Genomic DNA, 20,659 nt, shown 5'->3' on the forward strand with positions numbered 1-20,659 from the left:
GAAGGAAATAGGCAGTCTTTATAAAATAATAATACCATCTCTAGTTAGGGAAGTGACAAAATAGTATGATAGTGTAATGTCTACGATATTACTGAGTCATGGTGAACCATGCCGTAACATGTCTGAAGTATTTGAGAGTAAAATGCTATAGGATTTTAAATGAAATGCAGGATATTATTTTAACAAATATAGGTTATATGTTGTCATAAATGAGTGAGAAGGGGTTAGATATGTATATAAAGATAGAAAGAACACACGTTGATGTCAAATGTGAAGACATTGATTCGATGATAGACTTATTTTGTTAAATATGAAGATTGATATGCATCAATGTAGCTTGTATTCAATAAATGTTGTGAAGTATTGCATGAGATATGAAGTGAAATATGAGAATGGAAATATTAGATGATACGTGAGGATGAAAATTATAGAAATGAAATATGAATATAATGGTACGAGGATATAATGGAAATGAATGACATATTGAATGAGAAAGACTGAAGTACTGACGCAGATGCGGATCGATAGTGTTTATTAAGCAATAACGATGTTTCATTGGTTGGAAATACATATCATGATGACAAAATGAGGCATTAGTTGTGAATAGTGAGATAGAAGTTGACCAAAAATAAATCCTAATATGAATGATTATTTTTGAATATTGCATTTTCACAACCACATTGTAATCGAAACCGACTTTCAACCTATTAGGTTGTGTTACGTACATTTAGTACGTTTTGAACAGATGTTTAGTACAGAACAAAAATGGCCAACCAGACACCAGTGGAATCCGAACCCACAACCTCCCTATTTCACGGCGGTTGCTCTACCAATTGAGCTATGGTGGTCTAGGGCATCTTTATTCTGTTAGAAAGGATCTAAGCTACAGGTCTGGTACAACTGCCATCACACTGTAGAGTGCATTTAAGTTGCCCGTTGAGGGCCAAGTCAATGAATATTGAATTTTCACGACCGCATTGTAATCGAAAGCGACTTTCAAACTATTAGGTCGTGTTACGTACATATAGTACGTGCTGAAGAGATGTTAAGTACAGAACAAATATGGCCAACCAGAAACCAGTGGGAACCGAACACACAACCTCCCGATTTTGCGTCGGTTGCACTACCAATTGAGCTATGGTGGCCCAAGCCATCTTTGTTCTGATGGGAGGTTGTGGGTCCCGATCCCACTGGTGTCCAGAACTTCTTACTATGGACAAATTAGTGCCGTGTCAATAACGACTGATTGTGAGGGAATATTTTTGAGGGTTCGACAAAACATCATTAATGTTACTCTGGTTAAGGATGAATCCATTTATGAACGCTATGTATTGCTGTTAACTCTTCCCATTAGTAAGGGATGCAGTGTAATCTTTCATTATTCCTACATACCAACATCTACCAAATATTATTGGTCAATTTCAGAACGAGAAATTCCTGTCCTTCTTGAATGACGCAACTCAATGCAACCCATTCTCGTTGTGTTGTACTGCTAGAGGAGAGAGCGAAGGGAGTAGGTGTGCTTTTGTGGTCAGTTGGATTGTAATTGAATTTCATAAAGTAGTTTCAATTATTATGAAATCCACGAACATTTTGATTAGTTTATTGAATAGATATATAGACTAAGCATTCAACAGCTTTTTTTCGTGGGGTTCTTAGGTTATCCAGTAACGTATTAATAAATCTTCTCAATATACTTACATTGTAATTATATTTCATTTCCTGCGTAAGTTGCATATCTTGATACTCTTGACTGTTGAGGGTGAATTAGTGTTAAAGGGGAATGAGGTACGAGGAGACCTTAGTGTCTATTTCTGTCAAAGTTCTAAATCAGAGATAAAGATTGCCAATCCCACTCACCTTCTAATTAGTTCCTTCCTTCCATCCTTCGTGGCTTTGTGAATTAGTAGAAGTAAAATTATTATTACTAGCACAGGCTGGTAAGCTTCTTTTCTCCAGAAAAAATAATAAATAATAATAAATAGTAATAAAAAATAATAATAAAGCACAGGCCAACTTCCAGGTGTATCATTGTTCAAAATGAAGTATTTCTGAAAAAGGTAAGAAAAATATAGGAAAGAAAAAAGATATGAAAGAAATGAATATCTTCAAGAGTGGAAGTAGGATGAGAACCTGGGGACCTTACTCGCTAAACGATGCGGCAGCCGTTGTGTACAGAAGTGAAAAATAACCTTGAGACTCGCCTCTTACCCATTCCCTTTGCTACATACTGTAACTAACAATTCAGATTAAGGTCACAATTGACCTGTTGCATTGAAGATCTCGAAAATAACCGTCGCAGTTTTCATGAAGTAGCGCTTCAAAGTAAGGTAAAATTTGCGCTCAATATGTGACATCACACTCATATTCAGTTACTAGAAGGCGCCCTATTGAGTAGTGCGATCAATTTAAGTTTGATTTTGTCGGTAAATCGTGGTCAGTTGTACAGAATAACGAAGTGAATAAAGGAAAAGATAGATTTGATTAGGCTTTATTTCTAATACGAATTTCTACAAAACACGTAAAACATTGTGGTCTTTAGAACAAGGAGAGTCTCCCGCCATCTTTCCTGAAGTGAGCTAAAATATGCTTTTTCAGATCACTCTTACGACAAAATGTACTGCTGCATAAATCACAACAGTACTGCCTTTCCGCAGAATGAGTTAACACGTGATCTCTTAGGGTACCCTTCCAAGAGAAAGAACGATTGCATTCATTACAGGAATACAGCCTAACTCCAGAGTGAGTCACCATATGACTTTTAAGTCCCTGTTTTCGTGCAGAAGTAAACTTGCATACTGTACAAATGTAGGGTTTTAATGCTGAATGGGTTACCATGTGTGTCCTAAGAGTACTTTTGTCAGAAAAAGTATCATTGCATTCATTACAGTGAAGCCTTTCGTTAGAGTGACTTAACATATGAAATTTAAGACTTCCGCGATGCGGGAAAGACATAGTGCATTCCTTACAACAGTATGGTTTGAGTCCTGAGTGCACATGCAAGTGATCTCGAAGATTAGGTTTGTTAGTAAAAGCCTTCTCACAAAGTCCACATTTGTATGGTTTGGGCCGCTTCAGAGAGTGAGTGTGTATGTGGCGTTTTAAATCCTTAGGAAAGGAAAACGTCTTCCCGCAATCGTAACAGGGATACGGTCTAATTACAGAATGTGTTAGCTTGTGACTATAAAGGGAACTTGGACGTCTGAAGGTTGCCGAGCACACTGTACATATATAAGGTCTTACTCCAGAGTGAGATAGCATATGAATTTGAAGTTTATTTTCCCAGAAGAAAGTAGCATTGCAATGGCTGCAGCTGAATGGATTAACACGGGAGTGAAGGCGCATATGTAATTGAAATCCTTTCTCAGACTTGTAAGTCCCTGTGCATAACGTACACCGGTACGGCTTTTCCTTAGTGTGTGTTAAAATGTGCTGTTTAAGATGATACATTTGAAGAAATTTCCTACCGCATTCATTGCAGCAGTAACGTCGTAACCGTGTGTCAGTAAGAGCACTGCGCCTCAGACGACTCCTTCTAGTGACTGCCCTTACATCAGTATTCTCCTCACTGAAAAATATATAAAAAATTACAACTTCAGAGAAAATGAAATCATTTAGTACAAATTCAAGAGAGATTGATAAAAATAGATACTGATACATTCCTTAATACCATCTTTCAGTACTGCAACAAGCAGGTAGGCTACAGACTAGAACCAAGCACACTTCGGCTCCCTGACATGTGACGTCAAATCATGGAAGAGTTGAATTGTGTGCGGCGATATCGGTGTGTGACGTCACCCAACGGGTCATTCGAAATTGAGACGTTACTCGGGTCGGACACCGAGCTTAAGCTCAGAGGATCACTAAACCTTGCAGACACAACTACGATGCTGAAGTGTGAAAGGTCAACCAAACTCCTAGACTTCAGGTAACATACCTTAATCTTACAAATATAAGACTGATGCATGACCAAGCTGCAGAAGAGTACAAGCTTAACTTTATAGGCTTGGATACGACCCCACGTTTAATCTAACTATCCTACTAGACAAAATAGCTTCGATACGTTACTCTCATGGGGCTAACTCTCGAGATTTACCTCAGGAGAACACAACTAAAAACTGAAAATACCTATTAGTATAATTTTGTTTTACTGAACTTCGATTTCAGAGATGGTGCAAGGGCTACTAGGCAATATAGCTCTTATTGGATTGACTCTGGAAAACTGCTTCAGAGGCTCACAACATATCTCACGACCTACAGCTCTCATCGGACTTAAACACGGGAAATGACACGGTGGCTACTATATAGGATGCATTGCTCTTTCTATTACAAGTTGCTTTACGTCACATCAACACAGATAGCTCTTATGGCAAAAATGATAAGCAAGGGTTACAGCCCAGGCATTTGGTCGTGTGAAAACGGGAAACCATGGAAAACAGTGGGGTTTAAGTCTCTATTTCCAGAATACAAGCACACAGTTACGGGACACAAACCGCGCAGCCACAGGCTCAGTGACATTTCTGTTATGGGGATAATTGGCGTGAGATCACTGAAGGGCTCTCCACTTGCAACTTCGAATTTGCCCTTCATCGCATTGAGGAACTTACATAACATGGCTTACCTAAGATATTATTATTTATAAGTTTCATATTCCGTATTGATTGGATTCAATGTAATAGACAAGAAAAATGTTCCACCGATCAATACTATTTATTGTGAATGAATTATTGCACTAGTACCGGTTTCGGCCTCTCTTGGCCATCATGGAAGTAAAATATATTGCAGTATGTTGCATTAAAATATCTCTGATTAAAGGCGGTGCTGGTTATAATAAACTAAAACCTATTAAGTGTGCTTGGACATGAGTATAATATATAGGCCACATCATAAGACACTAAAAATTATAGCACATTAAACACATTAAAACATAGTATATTTAAAAAAAGTCTATTAAAATTTGAGGTCATGTTGCGTAGCATTCATTCTTCAATCCTCTTGTAGTTCTTGTGTTCATTAAGTTGTATTAGGTGATCATAGAGAATGTTCTATGGCTGATATACTTTGTATTGGTATGTTATAAGAACTCTTGTCATTAAAATTTGAAAAATTGAGTACTGTGCAATTCAACTGTTGATGTAGTCCAGTAAGATTTATATATATAGCGAGACAGGGTTTGATTTTAGAACAGTTGGTGGTAACACCTCTCTCGTCTATGCACGTTATATGGTTGTTGTTATTATTGTTGCTGTGGAGGCTGTGTACCGATATGTTTGGAGACTTGCTGTGTTCTGCTACGAGTACATAGTGACTTGCTTGGTCATACTGGTCAAGGTCTTGATCTGGTACATCCATCCTAACGGTGCACGTCCTCTAGGTCTTCGGCTGTCTACTTTTCCCTCTATGACAAGTATTTCCATTGCCTCCTGTCTTCTGGCAATATGACCCAAAATATCTGTGTTGTTTTTGGTTGATAAAGATCGACAGTCTTGTTCTGATGCCGAGCTGTCGCTGGATCGATTCATTAGTACGGTGTGCTGTCCATGGTATTCGCAGTAATCTCCTACTGCACCGCATTTCTAGAGCATCAATCCTTCATCGTCCAAGTTTCTGCTGCATAGGCTGCGATAGGGAAAACCAGAGTTCGAATCAGGTTGAGCTTTGTCTTGGAAGTGATGGAGGTGTCCTTCCAGATGCGAGTAAGTTTTGCTGTTGAAATTCTCACAATCGCAATGCTCTTACGAATCTCAGGTTCACAGTCTCCGGTATTTGTGACAATAGATCATAGATACTGGAAGCGACTGACCTCATAATCTGCAATTCTTGTTATGGCAGGTCTGTTGTTATTTTTCTTTTTTTGCTAGGGGCTTTACGTCGCACCGACACAGATAGGTCTTATGGCGACGATGGGATGGGAAAGGCCTAGGAGTTGGAAGGAAGCGGCCGTGGCCTTAATTAAGGTACAGCCCCAGCATTTGCCTGGTGTGAAAATGGGAAACCACGGAAAACCATCTTCAGGGCTGCCGATAGTGGGATTCGAACCTACTATCTCCCGGATGCAAGCTCACAGCCGCGCGTCTCTGTTGTTATTAAAACGATCTATAATCATCACTTTGGTCTTTTTATTGTCGATTACAAGACCATATTCTCTGCTTCGCTCGTCTAATCTCCGCATGATGGATTCTAGTTCATGATCATCTGTTGCAGTTATCACAGTTTCATCCGCAAATCTGAGATTGTTAACATTCCTGCCACCAACTGTGATTCCGTCACCCCAATACTCGAGAATCTCCCTCATAATGTACTCACTGAATAAATTAAATAGGAGGGGGAGGAAGAATGCAACCTTGTCGCATTCCAGCAGTAGCAGAAAAGATGTCTGAGAAGTTGCTATTAACTCCCACTGTAACAGTGTTCGAAGAGTACAACTGTTGAATCAGGCACACTAAATGTCTCGGCGTACCCATCTCAATGAGCACAGCCCAGAGCTTTGACCATTTTACCTTGTCGAGGCTTCCTCCTAGTCCACGAAGCCCAGGAACATCCCTTGTATTCTCCATGAGCTGCCGGATGTTTAGGACCTGACCATGAGTTCATTTGCCTGAGACGACCCACGTTGGTTCCTCGGATATTAGTGCAAGTAAGATCTTCAGCCTCTCGTTCAGCACCGTGAGCATGATTTTACCGGCATGGGAGATGAGGGCTCTCGGTCCATAGTTTGCATAGTATTGCAAAATGACAGCAGGTCGACATGTAGTGTTCCAAGTGCTCCGTATTTTCTTGTTCTTTATAGTGGTTAAACGCGTCACGTGTGGAAATAACAAAGTGATCTTTAACGATGGGATGTTCAGTGAGCGTCCTAGCGGTTCAATCCTCCAAGAGAATTTGCTAATAGTGAAACATTGTAAAATATCGTGCTTAACATGGTGCGCCAGTGAAAATGTGTACGTGACCGCTGGTACTCTCAGTGCGCTTCAAGCGAAGCGCAGGGTTGCCAGACTACCCTCATAAACATTTCACCTCATTCTCCTGACAGTAGCTGCGTATGGAGACGTAGAAACAAATCCAGGACCTCCAAACAGAAACGTGAGCAATATAGAATGTCATATTTGCTGTTCTAAGGGCCGCATCAATCAGCTGTACGTGAAGTGTGTGTCGTGTGAAATCTAGACGCGTAAGACCTGCGCCAAAAATATCTCCATCTGATTACCATAAAATTAAACGTGGCTTGTCGTCTAGGCAGTGCTGGAAGTGTTGTCTCCCGATTCCATCGGACTCGTTCTTCGAAGTTCCAAAGTAAATTATGTAAATAGTAATGACTCGGTTACCAGTGTACAGGGCTCCCGAAACATCACCATTCTCTCATTTAATGCCCGTAGTATAAAGGGTTATAGGAGACAGCAGGAGATAAGAGCATCACTGGCAAGTATCAAACCATCAATCGTAAGTGTCTGTGAAACGTGGTTGAGCAGTGCTACTTATGACGGTGAAGTATTTCCACAACCATACTTGGTCTTCAGGAAGGATAGAACCTGGATGTCTGGAGGGGGTGTTCTAGCTATACGACCGGAACTACAACCAATCCGACTAGGATACTTGGAGACTGACAGTGAAGCTCTATCGCTGCAGGTGACATGTAGGGGCAACAAATTCTTGATAGGTAGCATATATCGGGCCCCGAAATCCAAACCCTGTATAAATGAAGAATGACTGGAAACTCTAAGGCGAATGCAACTCATTCAGCACAAGTACATTGCCGTCTACCTCACAGGGGACTTCAACCTGGACATAATATGGACCCGTGATTCCGCTACCATCCCTGGAAATCCATTGGCAGACACATTCCTCACAGCGTTCTACGATCTCTTTCTGGAACAGCTTGTCTTAGAAGAAACACGTATCACCAAAACATCCCGTTCTATATTAGATCTATTTCTCACCAATCATCCCTCCTCCGTATCTCGAGTTGAAGTCATACCCGGCTTCAGTGATCACCAGGCCATTCAGGCAACTCTAGCTACCCTAGATTGCAGAAAACCTGTCAAACACAAATCCAGGCCTCAATATAACTTCAGGAAAGCTGACTGGAAATCCCTCTCCACCTTACTGCTGATCACCTACCCACCCCAACCTCCTTATCAACCTGTGACGTAGACTCTTTGTTGCTCGCCTGGAAAAACACATGTTTCTGGTGCGTGGACCAAGCTAACGGGAAATCCACCTCCACGCCCGCAGACATTGCCTCAGCCTTCAGTGAAAAATTTCAAGAGAATTTCTTCCAGCAACAATCAGCCGGGGACATGTATATAACCAATACACCCGTACCGCCCCTCCCTCTCACCAGCCTCTACTTCTCGGAACTTGAGGTACTAGCAAGTTTGAAGAGGATTCGACCCCATGCGGCGAGCGGCCCTGATGAAATACCCAGCCGTATTCTCCGTCACTGCGCTGAGTTAGTGGCACCATCTCTCTGCGAACTATTCAACATGTCGCTTCACTGTGGATCACTGCCTCAAGACTGGAAGTGTGCTGATGTAGTTCCGATTTTCAAGAAAGGGGACAAAGCACTATCGGCCCGTGTCTCTCACATCCCACGTATGTAAATGTATGGAACGACTGGGAGCCTCTAATATACGGGAATACTTCCGGGAAGGTAATCTGCTAAGTGAAAGCCAGCACGGTTTTCTTCCAGGAAGATCCTGTAATACTTTATTAAGAAAGGTTATTGATGAGTGGCAGTTCTCTCTGGAGAAATCTAAAATTGTTCAGGTTGACTGCGTGGCTGTGGACTGGGCTAAAGCTTTTGATCAAATCCCTCATGAACGACTTTTGTTAAAATTAAGACAGATGAATGATAGGGGAAGTGTACTGCCATGGTTGCGGTCATTTCTCGAGGGTCGAACACAACGTGTTGTGTTTGATGGAGTTCGTTAAAGCAACCTCAGGAGTATGTCAAGGCACCGTCCTCGGACCTTTATTTTTTAATGCATTTGTCTCTGATTTACCTAAATGTGTGACCTCAACCATAGCTCAGTACGCTGATGACACTGTAATGTACAGGGATATACAATGCGCAGATGATTGTCTGAGGTTACAGTCGGACTTGGACACTATAGCGGTGTGGTGTTACGTCAACGGTCTCAGCATTAACGCTGGCAAATGTAAATACATTAGGTTAAGTAGGTCTCACCCAGTAGAATGTATATATCACATTAGTAATGTACATATTGAGCGAGTTAAAACCATGCATTTGTTAGGAATAACCACTTCTGAACAACGAAAATAGAACACACAAACAGAAGAAGTGAGATGCAAAGCTGCCAGGGTCTCGGTTTTATGCACAGAAGCCTCCGTGGGTGCAAGTCAAATGCTATACGGGCGGCTTACCTGACACTAGTGAGACCTATAGTAACGTATGGTCTACCCGCATGGCACCCTACCACTGCAGCTAACCTTCACAAACTAGAAGGAATCCAACGTCGCGCTGAACGACTAATTAACAAGAAGACCTACCTGCCTGCCCTCCCGTCAATCGCCTCCTTGTGTAAACAAAGCGACGTCACCTTCTTACACAAGTCCCTCACAGGGGCCATTCACCTTTCACCATTCCCTCGACTCTCCTTATCCTATAGCTCCGTTCGTAGAGGCAAAGGGGTGTGTCTTATATCCCCTTTGCGCGAACTGAGTCCTACAAACTAGGTTTCTTTGGTCGTTCAGCACGGATTTGGAACGATCTACCACCAACATTAAATGTAGAAATGTAAATATAGTTGTCATGTTAGGAAGCACATGCGGTGAGAAAATGCAGGTGAATATGTGGAGGAATGAATGAGAGAGTGAAAGGTTGTATAAATGAGAAAAATGTACACATTAGGCTATACTTCTTTACCTGTAAATAGTGTGTATGACTGTTTTTAGTTTAGGATTTAGCTGATTATTTCAAAGGTCAGGGGGCACTACGTGTAGGGGGCTTGTCCTTTTCCCGTGGCCTTCCATAGATACTGTAAAGGTTTATGGTAAATAAATAAATAATGAATGAATGAATGAATGAATGAGTGAGTCAAGTGGAGAAAATTTTTTGAACGGTGGTACGAAGATGGAGTGGCACCACTTGTTCGACCAATTACCAGATGTCCATATCTTCTGACATAACCTGTGGAGGTTGTCGACACCTACTGTCGGCGCAGAAAGTATGTGCGGTCGAGTTTAAACGCTATTAAAATTTGAACCAGTGCATCAATCTAAAATATAATCACAGCATCGAAAAGCTTGTTTTATTATGCAGTTTTTGGTGGTATTTGCACATTTTATTATGTTTCTCATGAAAGTTATATTAGGTGGAATGCAAAAAGTACCAATTTTCTTTCCCTTTTTTGTTAACCCAAATTAGAAGTACCATTACATAAAACGCGGTGTCCGATTTTCATAAAATTTAGGAGGATTATGGAATGCACTATTTTAAATATATATCTGAATTCTAATTGCTTTACACGTTTTGGCAAAAAAGTTATTGTTTTTGTAAAAGGTTGTCCGTTTGATGCTGGGTAGTCTTCCGAAATCGAGATTGACGTCATCAGAAAGTTAACGTACAGTGATTTCTGCACTTTATTTGAAAGCGAACGATTGGCGCTCTGGCATGAAATGAGCTTGCTTTCGCCAGGGGTACCAGTTAGCGCAAGTCTGAGCGTGTTCACTTATATTCTGGCACTTAGGTGTTAAATCAGTGAAAGTTTCTATTTAACTTTCCGCATAATTACAGTTTTTACGTTTCCCATCAGCTTTTCTCGTCAGGGCTTTGGACCTCCAACGGCAGCTTGAAAAGTGTTATTTTATTTTTACAGATTTTTTTTCGTATTTTGCAAATTTAGAATATTATGTACAATGTATATACAGTCTGTATAATGGATACTATTTGCAATGTAAGCATCTGTTTGCGTAAGTCATTTATTCATCTACATCTGATATATCATCACTGAAATGGAAATTATCATTGTTACTTTCGGAATCCGAGTCCTCAATATCAATAATTAGAGGCTGAGAAATTATATTTCTCCCAATAATAAATCTAAATTTATTTTACGTACATTACACACCCTTTCCAAAGTTCAGGTTTCACGGAATGTTACGTTTCCTCACACAGATGTCCGATTATATTTTCACGGTTTCCTTTTTATTGTGCATTTGCCATATTAACACTTGATATCTTATTTTTCACGTAAGCCCAAGTGAGTTCTGTGGCATTTAACTCGCAATGCGCGACAGGCAGGCACTCCAGTTCAACATCTTGGTTCAATTATTTCGTAATTTGGTAAGTCTGTTTTGTGGAATTGCAAAATAAGGCTTAGCGTGATTAATCCGGGCATCGGGAGGCAGAGAAAGGTTCCTCCAAGAAATAATATTAGTCTTCAGCCAAGCAATCGTTGGTTTTTCGTTTCCGGGTCAAGCATCCTATGGTAAGGTGCCCGATCAATCACAATAGCCGATTTCGGTGGGAGTTTCATTAAAATCTTGCGAACCCATTCCTCAAAATGCCGAGAATTCATCTGCTTGTGACAGTCTCCAATCGTTTTCTTTCCTACAAAGCAGTTCCGCCCCATCCAAAAAACCGTTTTTCTGGCACCAGATGGGGTTCTAAAGGCCTCTCCCCGTCCTGCCGTAGTTTTATAACCCAACGCTTCTATTAGGTTTTCTTGCCAGGCATATTTAAACATGTGACTGACGACATCAGTTCTCATCTGTGTAATACCCCACTTTCTCGGAGACGCCATACTTTTCTTAAAAATGCATGCCATGAAGCAGCAACAGCTACTGATTCCATAAGGACAGGCTTTTTGTTTAATTTCTTAAACCTGAAACCCATGCCTTTAATCAGTTGACGAAGCTTTGTACATGACATAAATGGGAAGTCCGGTATATGTTTTCAAGTTTTTCCTTCAGTTTTTTAATAGTTCGAAACAGTTTTACCAGAAAGAGTGAATAGACCTGCGAATTACTTCAATAGTAAAATTATCCACTTGAATACTCGAACGTCCGCTCGATATCCACTTTTTGTAAGACGGGGTCGACAAATCAGCACACGAATTTTTCGCATTTTTCCACTTTAAATATCTGCACTGATCGGAGCGAAATACCAAAACAATCTGCCACTCGTTGGCACAAGGGGTATCGATTTTCACGTAGACTTTATCCCTCCAGCGTGAAAAATCAAACTGCACTTACGTATTTCACCTTCCGAAAATCATGACCTCAGAGGCATTTTTAAGCCCTCTCCCAAAGAAAGACTGAGGCACAGTCCGCCAGAGCCTGTAAACGACGGAAAGTTTCGATGATCTTTAAATGTTTAATTACTTACCCCCCCAAAATTTCGGAATATTGAGGCAATTTTGATGTCCGTGCAGACCTTCGTTTCGAGGTATTTCGCGGCTGAACGGTAAGTCGTATCACAAAACGGATGGAACAATCTCAGTTCAATTTGGAGTGATATACGACTTTGATCCTATGACGTTTCGTCATTTCTCTGTTCCTTATATGTTAGATTTGTCTCGATTTCTCGATTATACCTACATTTTTCTCTTTGTACACGTATAATTCGTAGCTCGAATCACTTTTACGAAAGGTAGAATCATCTAATTCTACACGAACATTGACCCACCCAGTAACCATACGTGAGCCGAATTCTATGTTTCTAGAAGTCATATTAGTACCGGTACCCAAAAGTAATGCACTGTGATAAAACCTTATAAAATTTCACTCAATTCAACGTTTCTAACTCAATTTTACACATATATAGATGAGACAGGAGACAGTATCTAAAGACCAAGCATTTAGACCGCTAAACGATGCCTATTACGGTACAATCCGTTCGACAATATAATGTAACGCTTAGCAGCAGTTAATCTGTAAATGAAGGTTTGCGATTTTGTAAACATGTATATACTTCCTATGTCGATCTATATATTGTAACAGGAACGCCCGTACTTCAGTTTATCGGAGAGCATGAGGAACGACAAGGCGTGTACGGCCCATGCTAAGAGAGTAAGAGAGAAGGGTAGTGAAAGAAAAATTCATGATTAAGTGGATCCTTCAGTTTATTCAATAAATAGGCAAATAATTATGTCACCTTTTATAGCTGAATTGTAGATTTGTCCCTGAGGGCGTGAAGAGGACGTTGTCCCGCGGCGGCTGCGTCGTCTTGCGGTCGGCGTCGGCGTTGTCTTCCGTCGTTGGTGTTTGTATTAGTGTTGATGACTCGAACCAGAGGCAGGAACGGGGAAATGTGGAGCTTCCACATTTGACGTCATGGGGTACTGGTGTGACACTTCCCTATGGCGAAGCACGCCGAAATAGTTCCCACAGCAGCAAGGATAAAGTTAGAGTCACAGTTCGTATTTGGAATAATACGCAAATGAAACAATCTAGAACCTTCCGAGGTACGGTGATCAAGCACTTCATAAAGAAAATTAAATTTATCGAGTACAGTCTCTGCACTGTACTCCACCAGCATAATACATTTGTTGAAATAAATGACAGTCCAAATTCCCGTACGTCGTGATTTTCAGATTAACACTGGCACTTAAGATCATAATGCAACACAGTCCAACGGAAAGACATAGTCTTTAAATGAAATTGAGGCTGGCTAGAAATACTACCGCTGCTTTCACACAGTCTTTGAACGAAATCAATGCTGGCACAGTCAATGCAAGAACACAGTCTTTAAATGAAATAATGCTGACACAGTTTATGTGAGAACACAGTCTTTAAATGAATTCAAGCTGGCGAGAACAGAGTCTTTAAACGAATTCGAAGCTGGCACAGTTTATGTGAGAACACAGTCTTTAAATGAATTCAAGCTGGCGAGAACACAGTCTTTAAACGAATTCAAAGCTGACACAATTAATGCAAGAACACAGTCTTTAAACGAATTCAAAGCTGGCACAGTTTATGTGAGAACACAGTCTTTAAATGAATTCAAGCTGGCGAGAACACAGTCTTTAAACGAATTCAAAGCTGACACAATTAATGCAAGAACACAGTCTTTAAACGAATTCAAAGCTGGCACAGTTTATGTGAGAACACAGTCTTTAAATGAATTCAAGCTGGCGAGAACACAGTCTTTAAACGAATTCAAAGCTGGCACAGTTTATGTGAGAACACAGTCTTTAAATGAATTCAAGCTGGCGAGAACACAGTCTTTAAACGAATTCAAAGCTGGCACAGTTTATGTGAGAACACAGTCTTTAAATGAATTCAAATATACAGCCGGACCGAGAGACGAATTATGTTGCGACGTGCTTACTTGCACACACTCGCTGACTCACGGCTTACTGCCGACTCACTCCACTCTCTGCCTTCAGCACACTGCCGTCGCATACCGCACACTCTCTCTGCTTTACTGCAGGCTCTCTGCTTACATTCTGCCTTACCCCAGGCTGGCGACTCGCTTATATTGCGTTCATGCAGCAATGGAACACGAAGGAACCTTCTGCGTGACGTCGCTTGTCCTTGGCCGGTGTTCTGGAACGTCGCGAACTTGCTCGCAGTTCCCATTATGCCTGTGCGCTCGGCGCAAGTTTTAAAGGCTTACGGTCGGGTGTTAGCGAGCTTCTCTTAATAAAAGAATGAAACGTGAATGCTCGTAGGGTGTTACCGTTTCATCTCCCCCCCTGCTCGGGAAAAAGAAAATTGCTGGGCGATTTTCTTTTCGCTCATCTCCTTGTAAAGTATTTCAAAAAACTTGAACAGTCTTCTCACTACAGCCAGAGGATTAATGTAAGGTGTGACGCATTTTGATATGATTCCATCATTCTCCATCTGTTTAATGATGACCCGTGCTTCTTCCAAGTACTTCATGGGTATCGGATAAGGCCGTTTCTTATAAGGTGATGTGTCAGTAACATCTAAGTGGTGCTTGAAACCCTTAATGACTCCAGGTTTCTCAGAAAATACATCTGGAAACTTCTTAAAAAGCTCTTGGATTGCCTTTATTACTTTATCATCATCGTAATCTGGGCTTTCAGCTACATTGGCGTACAGCGTGAAGTTGTAGTGGTCCTCGTTAAACTCATCATCGATAATGGACGCCATCTGGTCCTCTACGGGTCCCACTTCCTCGGGTCGCCCCTCTTCGTGGACGCTTTCTTCGACAGGCGGAGCCTCGCTCATCTTGCCTTCTACTATGCCCACCGGGGTCTCACATTCCGGATTCTTCACGTCATTATAAGTAACCAACTGTAGCCCTACAGATTCGACGTGGAAAAATTTAATCACATTAGCAGGATAATCAATGATTCCCCCATGTTGAATGAGAAAGTATGATCCAAGAATTAAGTCAAATTTCATTTGCGTCAAGATCAAAAATAGATGTTGGAACTTAACACCACCAATTTCTAACTCAAGAAACGCCTGGAATTTGCATTTAATAGCTTTGTCAGGAACTATGCCTTTAACCTTAACTTGAGCAACCGGCAAGATGGAGATGTAGGTCGTCTCCTGCGCCACATCTATTAATTTCTGCGAAATTAGTGAGGCTTGCGATCCCGAGTCTACTAGAGAGTGGACAATCATATTGCCTAACTTAATGATAATGATCGGTAAGCCGCGTTGTATCTGAGGCTGTCGTGGTGTTGAATCCTCATATAGTAAATCTGCATCCTCTAAATACCAATGGTTAATGAGTGCGCTACATACTACTTCTCCTCCCTCCGGGTTTTCAGGCAGTCTCTTTATTGCTTCGACAAAGTTTTTTTTTTGTACCCGTAGCTCTTGGATCCATTTCCGTTCTCTCATTTCTTCTCTGTATCTCTGCCTGGTATTCCAAACAAGCTGCTCCAGGTAAGCCCTCTTCCCTGTTCTTATTTCTTACATATTCCGTAGTCTCTCTCCAACGTTTCTCTAATTCTTCCCGCTGGGAGTTCCTATTATCATTGGGTTGATTAGCTGCCTGCCTCCATGAAGGTCCAGGTTGAAACTTAGCCCTCCCTTCGTAGGGGCGATTCCTAGATCTTCTATACCGAAACGGAATATCTCGGCGAGTTTCTCTTTCTTCTCGCGGTTCTGGATTTACTTGAACCGGAGTTTTCATTTCCGTAAAGTTGGTTGTAGTTTCTTTGGTTCGACCTGCTTTTGCTGCGCTCTGAGTGTGCGCAGTATCGAGTTTCCTCAGGACATCATCGAGCTGCTCCAAGTCCTGGACGTTTGCTGCCACCAATATTTCCTGAACATTTGGTGGAAATTGCAGCGTTATGACCTGAATAAGTTCTTGCTCCGGTAAAGGAGGGTCGAAAAACTGCATCTTTTTAAGCTGAGATATGAGATAATCTGAATATCGCGAGGAATTGACGGACGTGTTATACTTTCTAGAGTATAATTGAAGTTTTATCAGGTGCTGAGCCTCAGCACTCCAAAATCGTCTAAGTAAGGCTTCCTTAAATTCTTCGTAAGTGTTAATACTGAATTTAAAAGCGGTAAACCACATTAACGCCTTGCCTTCTAACAATCGAGATGCTATTCGTAAACGACGGTCGGTCTTAACGTGATTTTCTTGAAAGAATTCTTCGAGGTTGAGGAGAAACTCCTTAGCAGTATACTCCTCTTTCCCCGAAAATTTGGCTGGTTTTTCCTCAGTTATTTTAAAAATTGTGGAAACATTCATGGATTCTCCACTAGTGTTGTGAAGGCTAGATGATGAAACATCCTGTTCGATTTGTGATACTTTGCTGTTGAGAGCTTCTATACCCCCTTGGAGTTCAAGTTTTAGGGTTTTAATTTTCCCCTGTACGGAATTCTCAATTTCCTTGACCTCCTTCTCTATGTCGGTCTTGACTTCTGCTACATCGCGACAGATACGAGTAATCTGCGTATGAGCATTATCTAACTGAGTCTTGACACGTTTATCGGCCTCCTCTTGCTGACTTTTCAGAAGAGTAATTTCGTTTCCCAACTTCATGAAATTATTTTTAACAGATTCATGAAGTTTGTCTTGAATAGACGCGATTTTAGTTTGCGCAAGAGATAATTGAGCATGGGACTCTTGAAATTCTTCCTTTAAGCTTTCTACTTCTTTAAGGACTTCCTGAGAAGAAGACGGGAAAGCAAGTTTTAAGTCCTCCGCCACTTGTGATTTTATATCTTGCTTAATGGTTTCTAAGTCACGAGTTAATCTTTCATTTATTTCCGTAAACTTAGAATCCATTCTTTTGTTAGATTCTTTAAATCTTTTTTCAATTTCGGCACCTGCACTATTGAGCCTACGTTCCAAATTATTATTAACTTCCGCAAATTTTTGATCAACAGATTCTGTCAATTTTACAATGTTGGCATCATTAGCTTCCCTTAGTTGAGTGATACTACGATTAGTTGCTTCATTAGCCTCCCTTAGTTGAGTGATACTACGATTAGTTGCTTCATTAGCCTCCCTTAGTTGAGTGATACTACGATTAGTTGCTTCATTAGCCGCCCTTAGTTGAGTGATACTACGATTAGTTGCTTCATTAGCCTCCCTAAGTTGACCTATACTAGACTTAGTGGCTTCCAGGGTCGCGTTAGATTCTTTAAGTTGAGCTCCTAAAGTATTGTTAGATTCTTTAAGTTGAGCTCCTAAGGTGTTATTAGTTTCAGCAATCCTACGCCCGAGATTAGTGTTACTTTCCGTAATCCTGTCATTTAGACTGATTTTTAAAGCCTCGATGGCAGCTAGTATATTTTCCATATTAATGTCGTTATTTTCACAAAATGCAGAAAATACAATCATTCACCTCATACGTAAAATCACCATTATTGTCCAATGGTAAAGTTCAAAATTTCACCAACACAAAATATCAAACACTGGTGCATAAAATTAAATATCACCATTATTGTCCAATGGTAAAGTTCAAAATTTCACCAACACAAAATATCAAACACTGGTGCATAAAATTAAATATCACCATTATTGTCCAATGGTAAAGTTCAAAATTTCACCAACATAAATATCAAAATTTATATAAGCCTGTGCATGAATATTATGCCTGAAATGTTTTACATAGCAAGAGAAAGAGAAAAATAATCACTTGTGCCATAAACTTGATCAGAGTTCTGTGCCAAAAGTTTAAAATTTCGTCAAAGTCATTGAATTGAACTTCGTAAAATTTTAACACATTCACTGAACTGGAATTAACGTACGTACTATGCACTTTTATTTGAATTGGTAAGTTAAGATATCACTGATTTCAAAGTTAATTTTTATCACTTTACTCTCTTTAATCTGGCCCCAACGTCACGGGTGCCACTATTCACTACCTTCTCTCTGTAACAGGAACGCCCGTACTTCAGTTTATCGGAGAGCATGAGGAACGACAAGGCGTGTACGGCCCATGCTAAGAGAGTAAGAGAGAAGGGTAGTGAAAGAAAAATTCATGATTAAGTGGATCCTTCAGTTTATTCAATAAATAGGCAAATAATTATGTCACCTTTTATAGCTGAATTGTAGATTTGTCCCTGAGGGCGTGAAGAGGACGTTGTCCCGCGGCGGCTGCGTCGTCTTGCGGTCGGCGTCGGCGTTGTCTTCCGTCGTTGGTGTTTGTATTAGTGTTGATGACTCGAACCAGAGGCAGGAACGGGGAAATGTGGAGCTTCCACATTTGACGTCATGGGGTACTGGTGTGACACTTCCCTATGGCGAAGCACGCCGAAATAGTTCCCACAGCAGCAAGGATAAAGTTAGAGTCACAGTTCGTATTTGGAATAATACGCAAATGAAACAATCTAGAACCTTCCGAGGTACGGTGATCAAGCACTTCATAAAGAAAATTAAATTTATCGAGTACAGTCTCTGCACTGTACTCCACCAGCATAATACATTTGTTGAAATAAATGACAGTCCAAATTCCCGTACGTCGTGATTTTCAGATTAACACTGGCACTTAAGATCATAATGCAACACAGTCCAACGGAAAGACATAGTCTTTAAATGAAATTGAGGCTGGCTAGAAATACTACCGCTGCTTTCACACAGTCTTTGAACGAAATCAATGCTGGCACAGTCAATGCAAGAACACAGTCTTTAAATGAAATAATGCTGACACAGTTTATGTGAGAACACAGTCTTTAAATGAATTCAAGCTGGCGAGAACAGAGTCTTTAAACGAATTCGAAGCTGGCACAGTTTATGTGAGAACACAGTCTTTAAATGAATTCAAGCTGGCGAGAACACAGTCTTTAAACGAATTCAAAGCTGACACAATTAATGCAAGAACACAGTCTTTAAACGAATTCAAAGCTGGCACAGTTTATGTGAGAACACAGTCTTTAAATGAATTCAAGCTGGCGAGAACACAGTCTTTAAACGAATTCAAAGCTGACACAATTAATGCAAGAACACAGTCTTTAAACGAATTCAAAGCTGGCACAGTTTATGTGAGAACACAGTCTTTAAATGAATTCAAGCTGGCGAGAACACAGTCTTTAAACGAATTCAAAGCTGGCACAGTTTATGTGAGAACACAGTCTTTAAATGAATTCAAGCTGGCGAGAACACAGTCTTTAAACGAATTCAAAGCTGGCACAGTTTATGTGAGAACACAGTCTTTAAATGAATTCAAATATACAGCCGGACCGAGAGACGAATTATGTTGCGACGTGCTTACTTGCACACACTCGCTGACTCACGGCTTACTGCCGACTCACTCCACTCTCTGCCTTCAGCACACTGCCGTCGCATACCGCACACTCTCTCTGCTTTACTGCAGGCTCTCTGCTTACATTCTGCCTTACCCCAGGCTGGCGACTCGCTTATATTGCGTTCATGCAGCAATGGAACACGAAGGAACCTTCTGCGTGACGTCGCTTGTCCTTGGCCGGTGTTCTGGAACGTCGCGAACTTGCTCGCAGTTCCCATTATGCCTGTGCGCTCGGCGCAAGTTTTAAAGGCTTACGGTCGGGTGTTAGCGAGCTTCTCTTAATAAAAGAATGAAACGTGAATGCTCGTAGGGTGTTATCGTTTCAATATATATATATATATGTCGATCTATATATATATATATATATATATACAATAAAGTCGATTTGTAGCGATGTAAGGGTGTGTTTGCCACTATACTTGATATTTTACATCGATAGTGGCTCTCAGCAGGAGGTCGTCTGCTATTGTTATCATTACTCTATACATCGACTTTGACTGGCAGTAGGAATGGGATCCTTCTCCAACTCCTTTGTAACCAGGATTAGTAAGGAGGGACTACCAATGTAATTAATGATTCCCTTCTCGATTTTACTGCCAGAAATCGAAAGAGCATGCAATTTCGTTCTAAAAGGAGTAGGCAAGTGTGCCCGCCATTATAAACAAATTTACCCATCTAAAATGTGACTCGCATAGGCATTTTGGCCTTGCTATTATAGCGGAAACTCAGCAACTCGGTGTGAATATCATTAAGAAAAGGGGCCTGTCATGATAACGATAACAGCACAACGGAATATTGACTGGCAGTAGGAAAGGTGCCAGCTATTATAATGAAGAGCTCCTCAAATGTAATCTGTCTGGAAATAGGAAAAGGCGCGTGCCATTCTAATAACTCCCCAAATCGACTGTGACCGCGCAGTCGGTAATAGGGCATCCCATTATAATGAAAACTTACCTACTAAATTGTGAATGGCAGTAGGACAGTGAGCCCTCCGTTATCACATTTCC

At 40.9% G+C, this 20,659-nt stretch overlaps 1 protein-coding gene across 1 annotated transcript in view; it reads right to left on the reverse strand.

Moving 5' to 3' along the window:
* Positions 1–2,496: 2,496 nt before the first annotated feature.
* Positions 2,497–20,659, reverse strand: part of LOC136866940 (zinc finger protein 782-like) — a 105,525-nt gene continuing 87,362 nt past the window's right edge. Inside the window, exon 4 of the mRNA XM_068226951.1 lies at positions 2,497–3,568. Coding sequence (XP_068083052.1) covers positions 2,539–3,568 — 1,030 coding nt within the window. The 3' untranslated portion in view covers positions 2,497–2,538. The remainder of the gene's footprint in view (positions 3,569–20,659) is intronic.

This window comes from Anabrus simplex, chromosome 3 (genome assembly GCF_040414725.1).
Source record: "Anabrus simplex isolate iqAnaSimp1 chromosome 3, ASM4041472v1, whole genome shotgun sequence".
Classification (NCBI taxonomy): domain Eukaryota; kingdom Metazoa; phylum Arthropoda; class Insecta; order Orthoptera; family Tettigoniidae; genus Anabrus; species Anabrus simplex.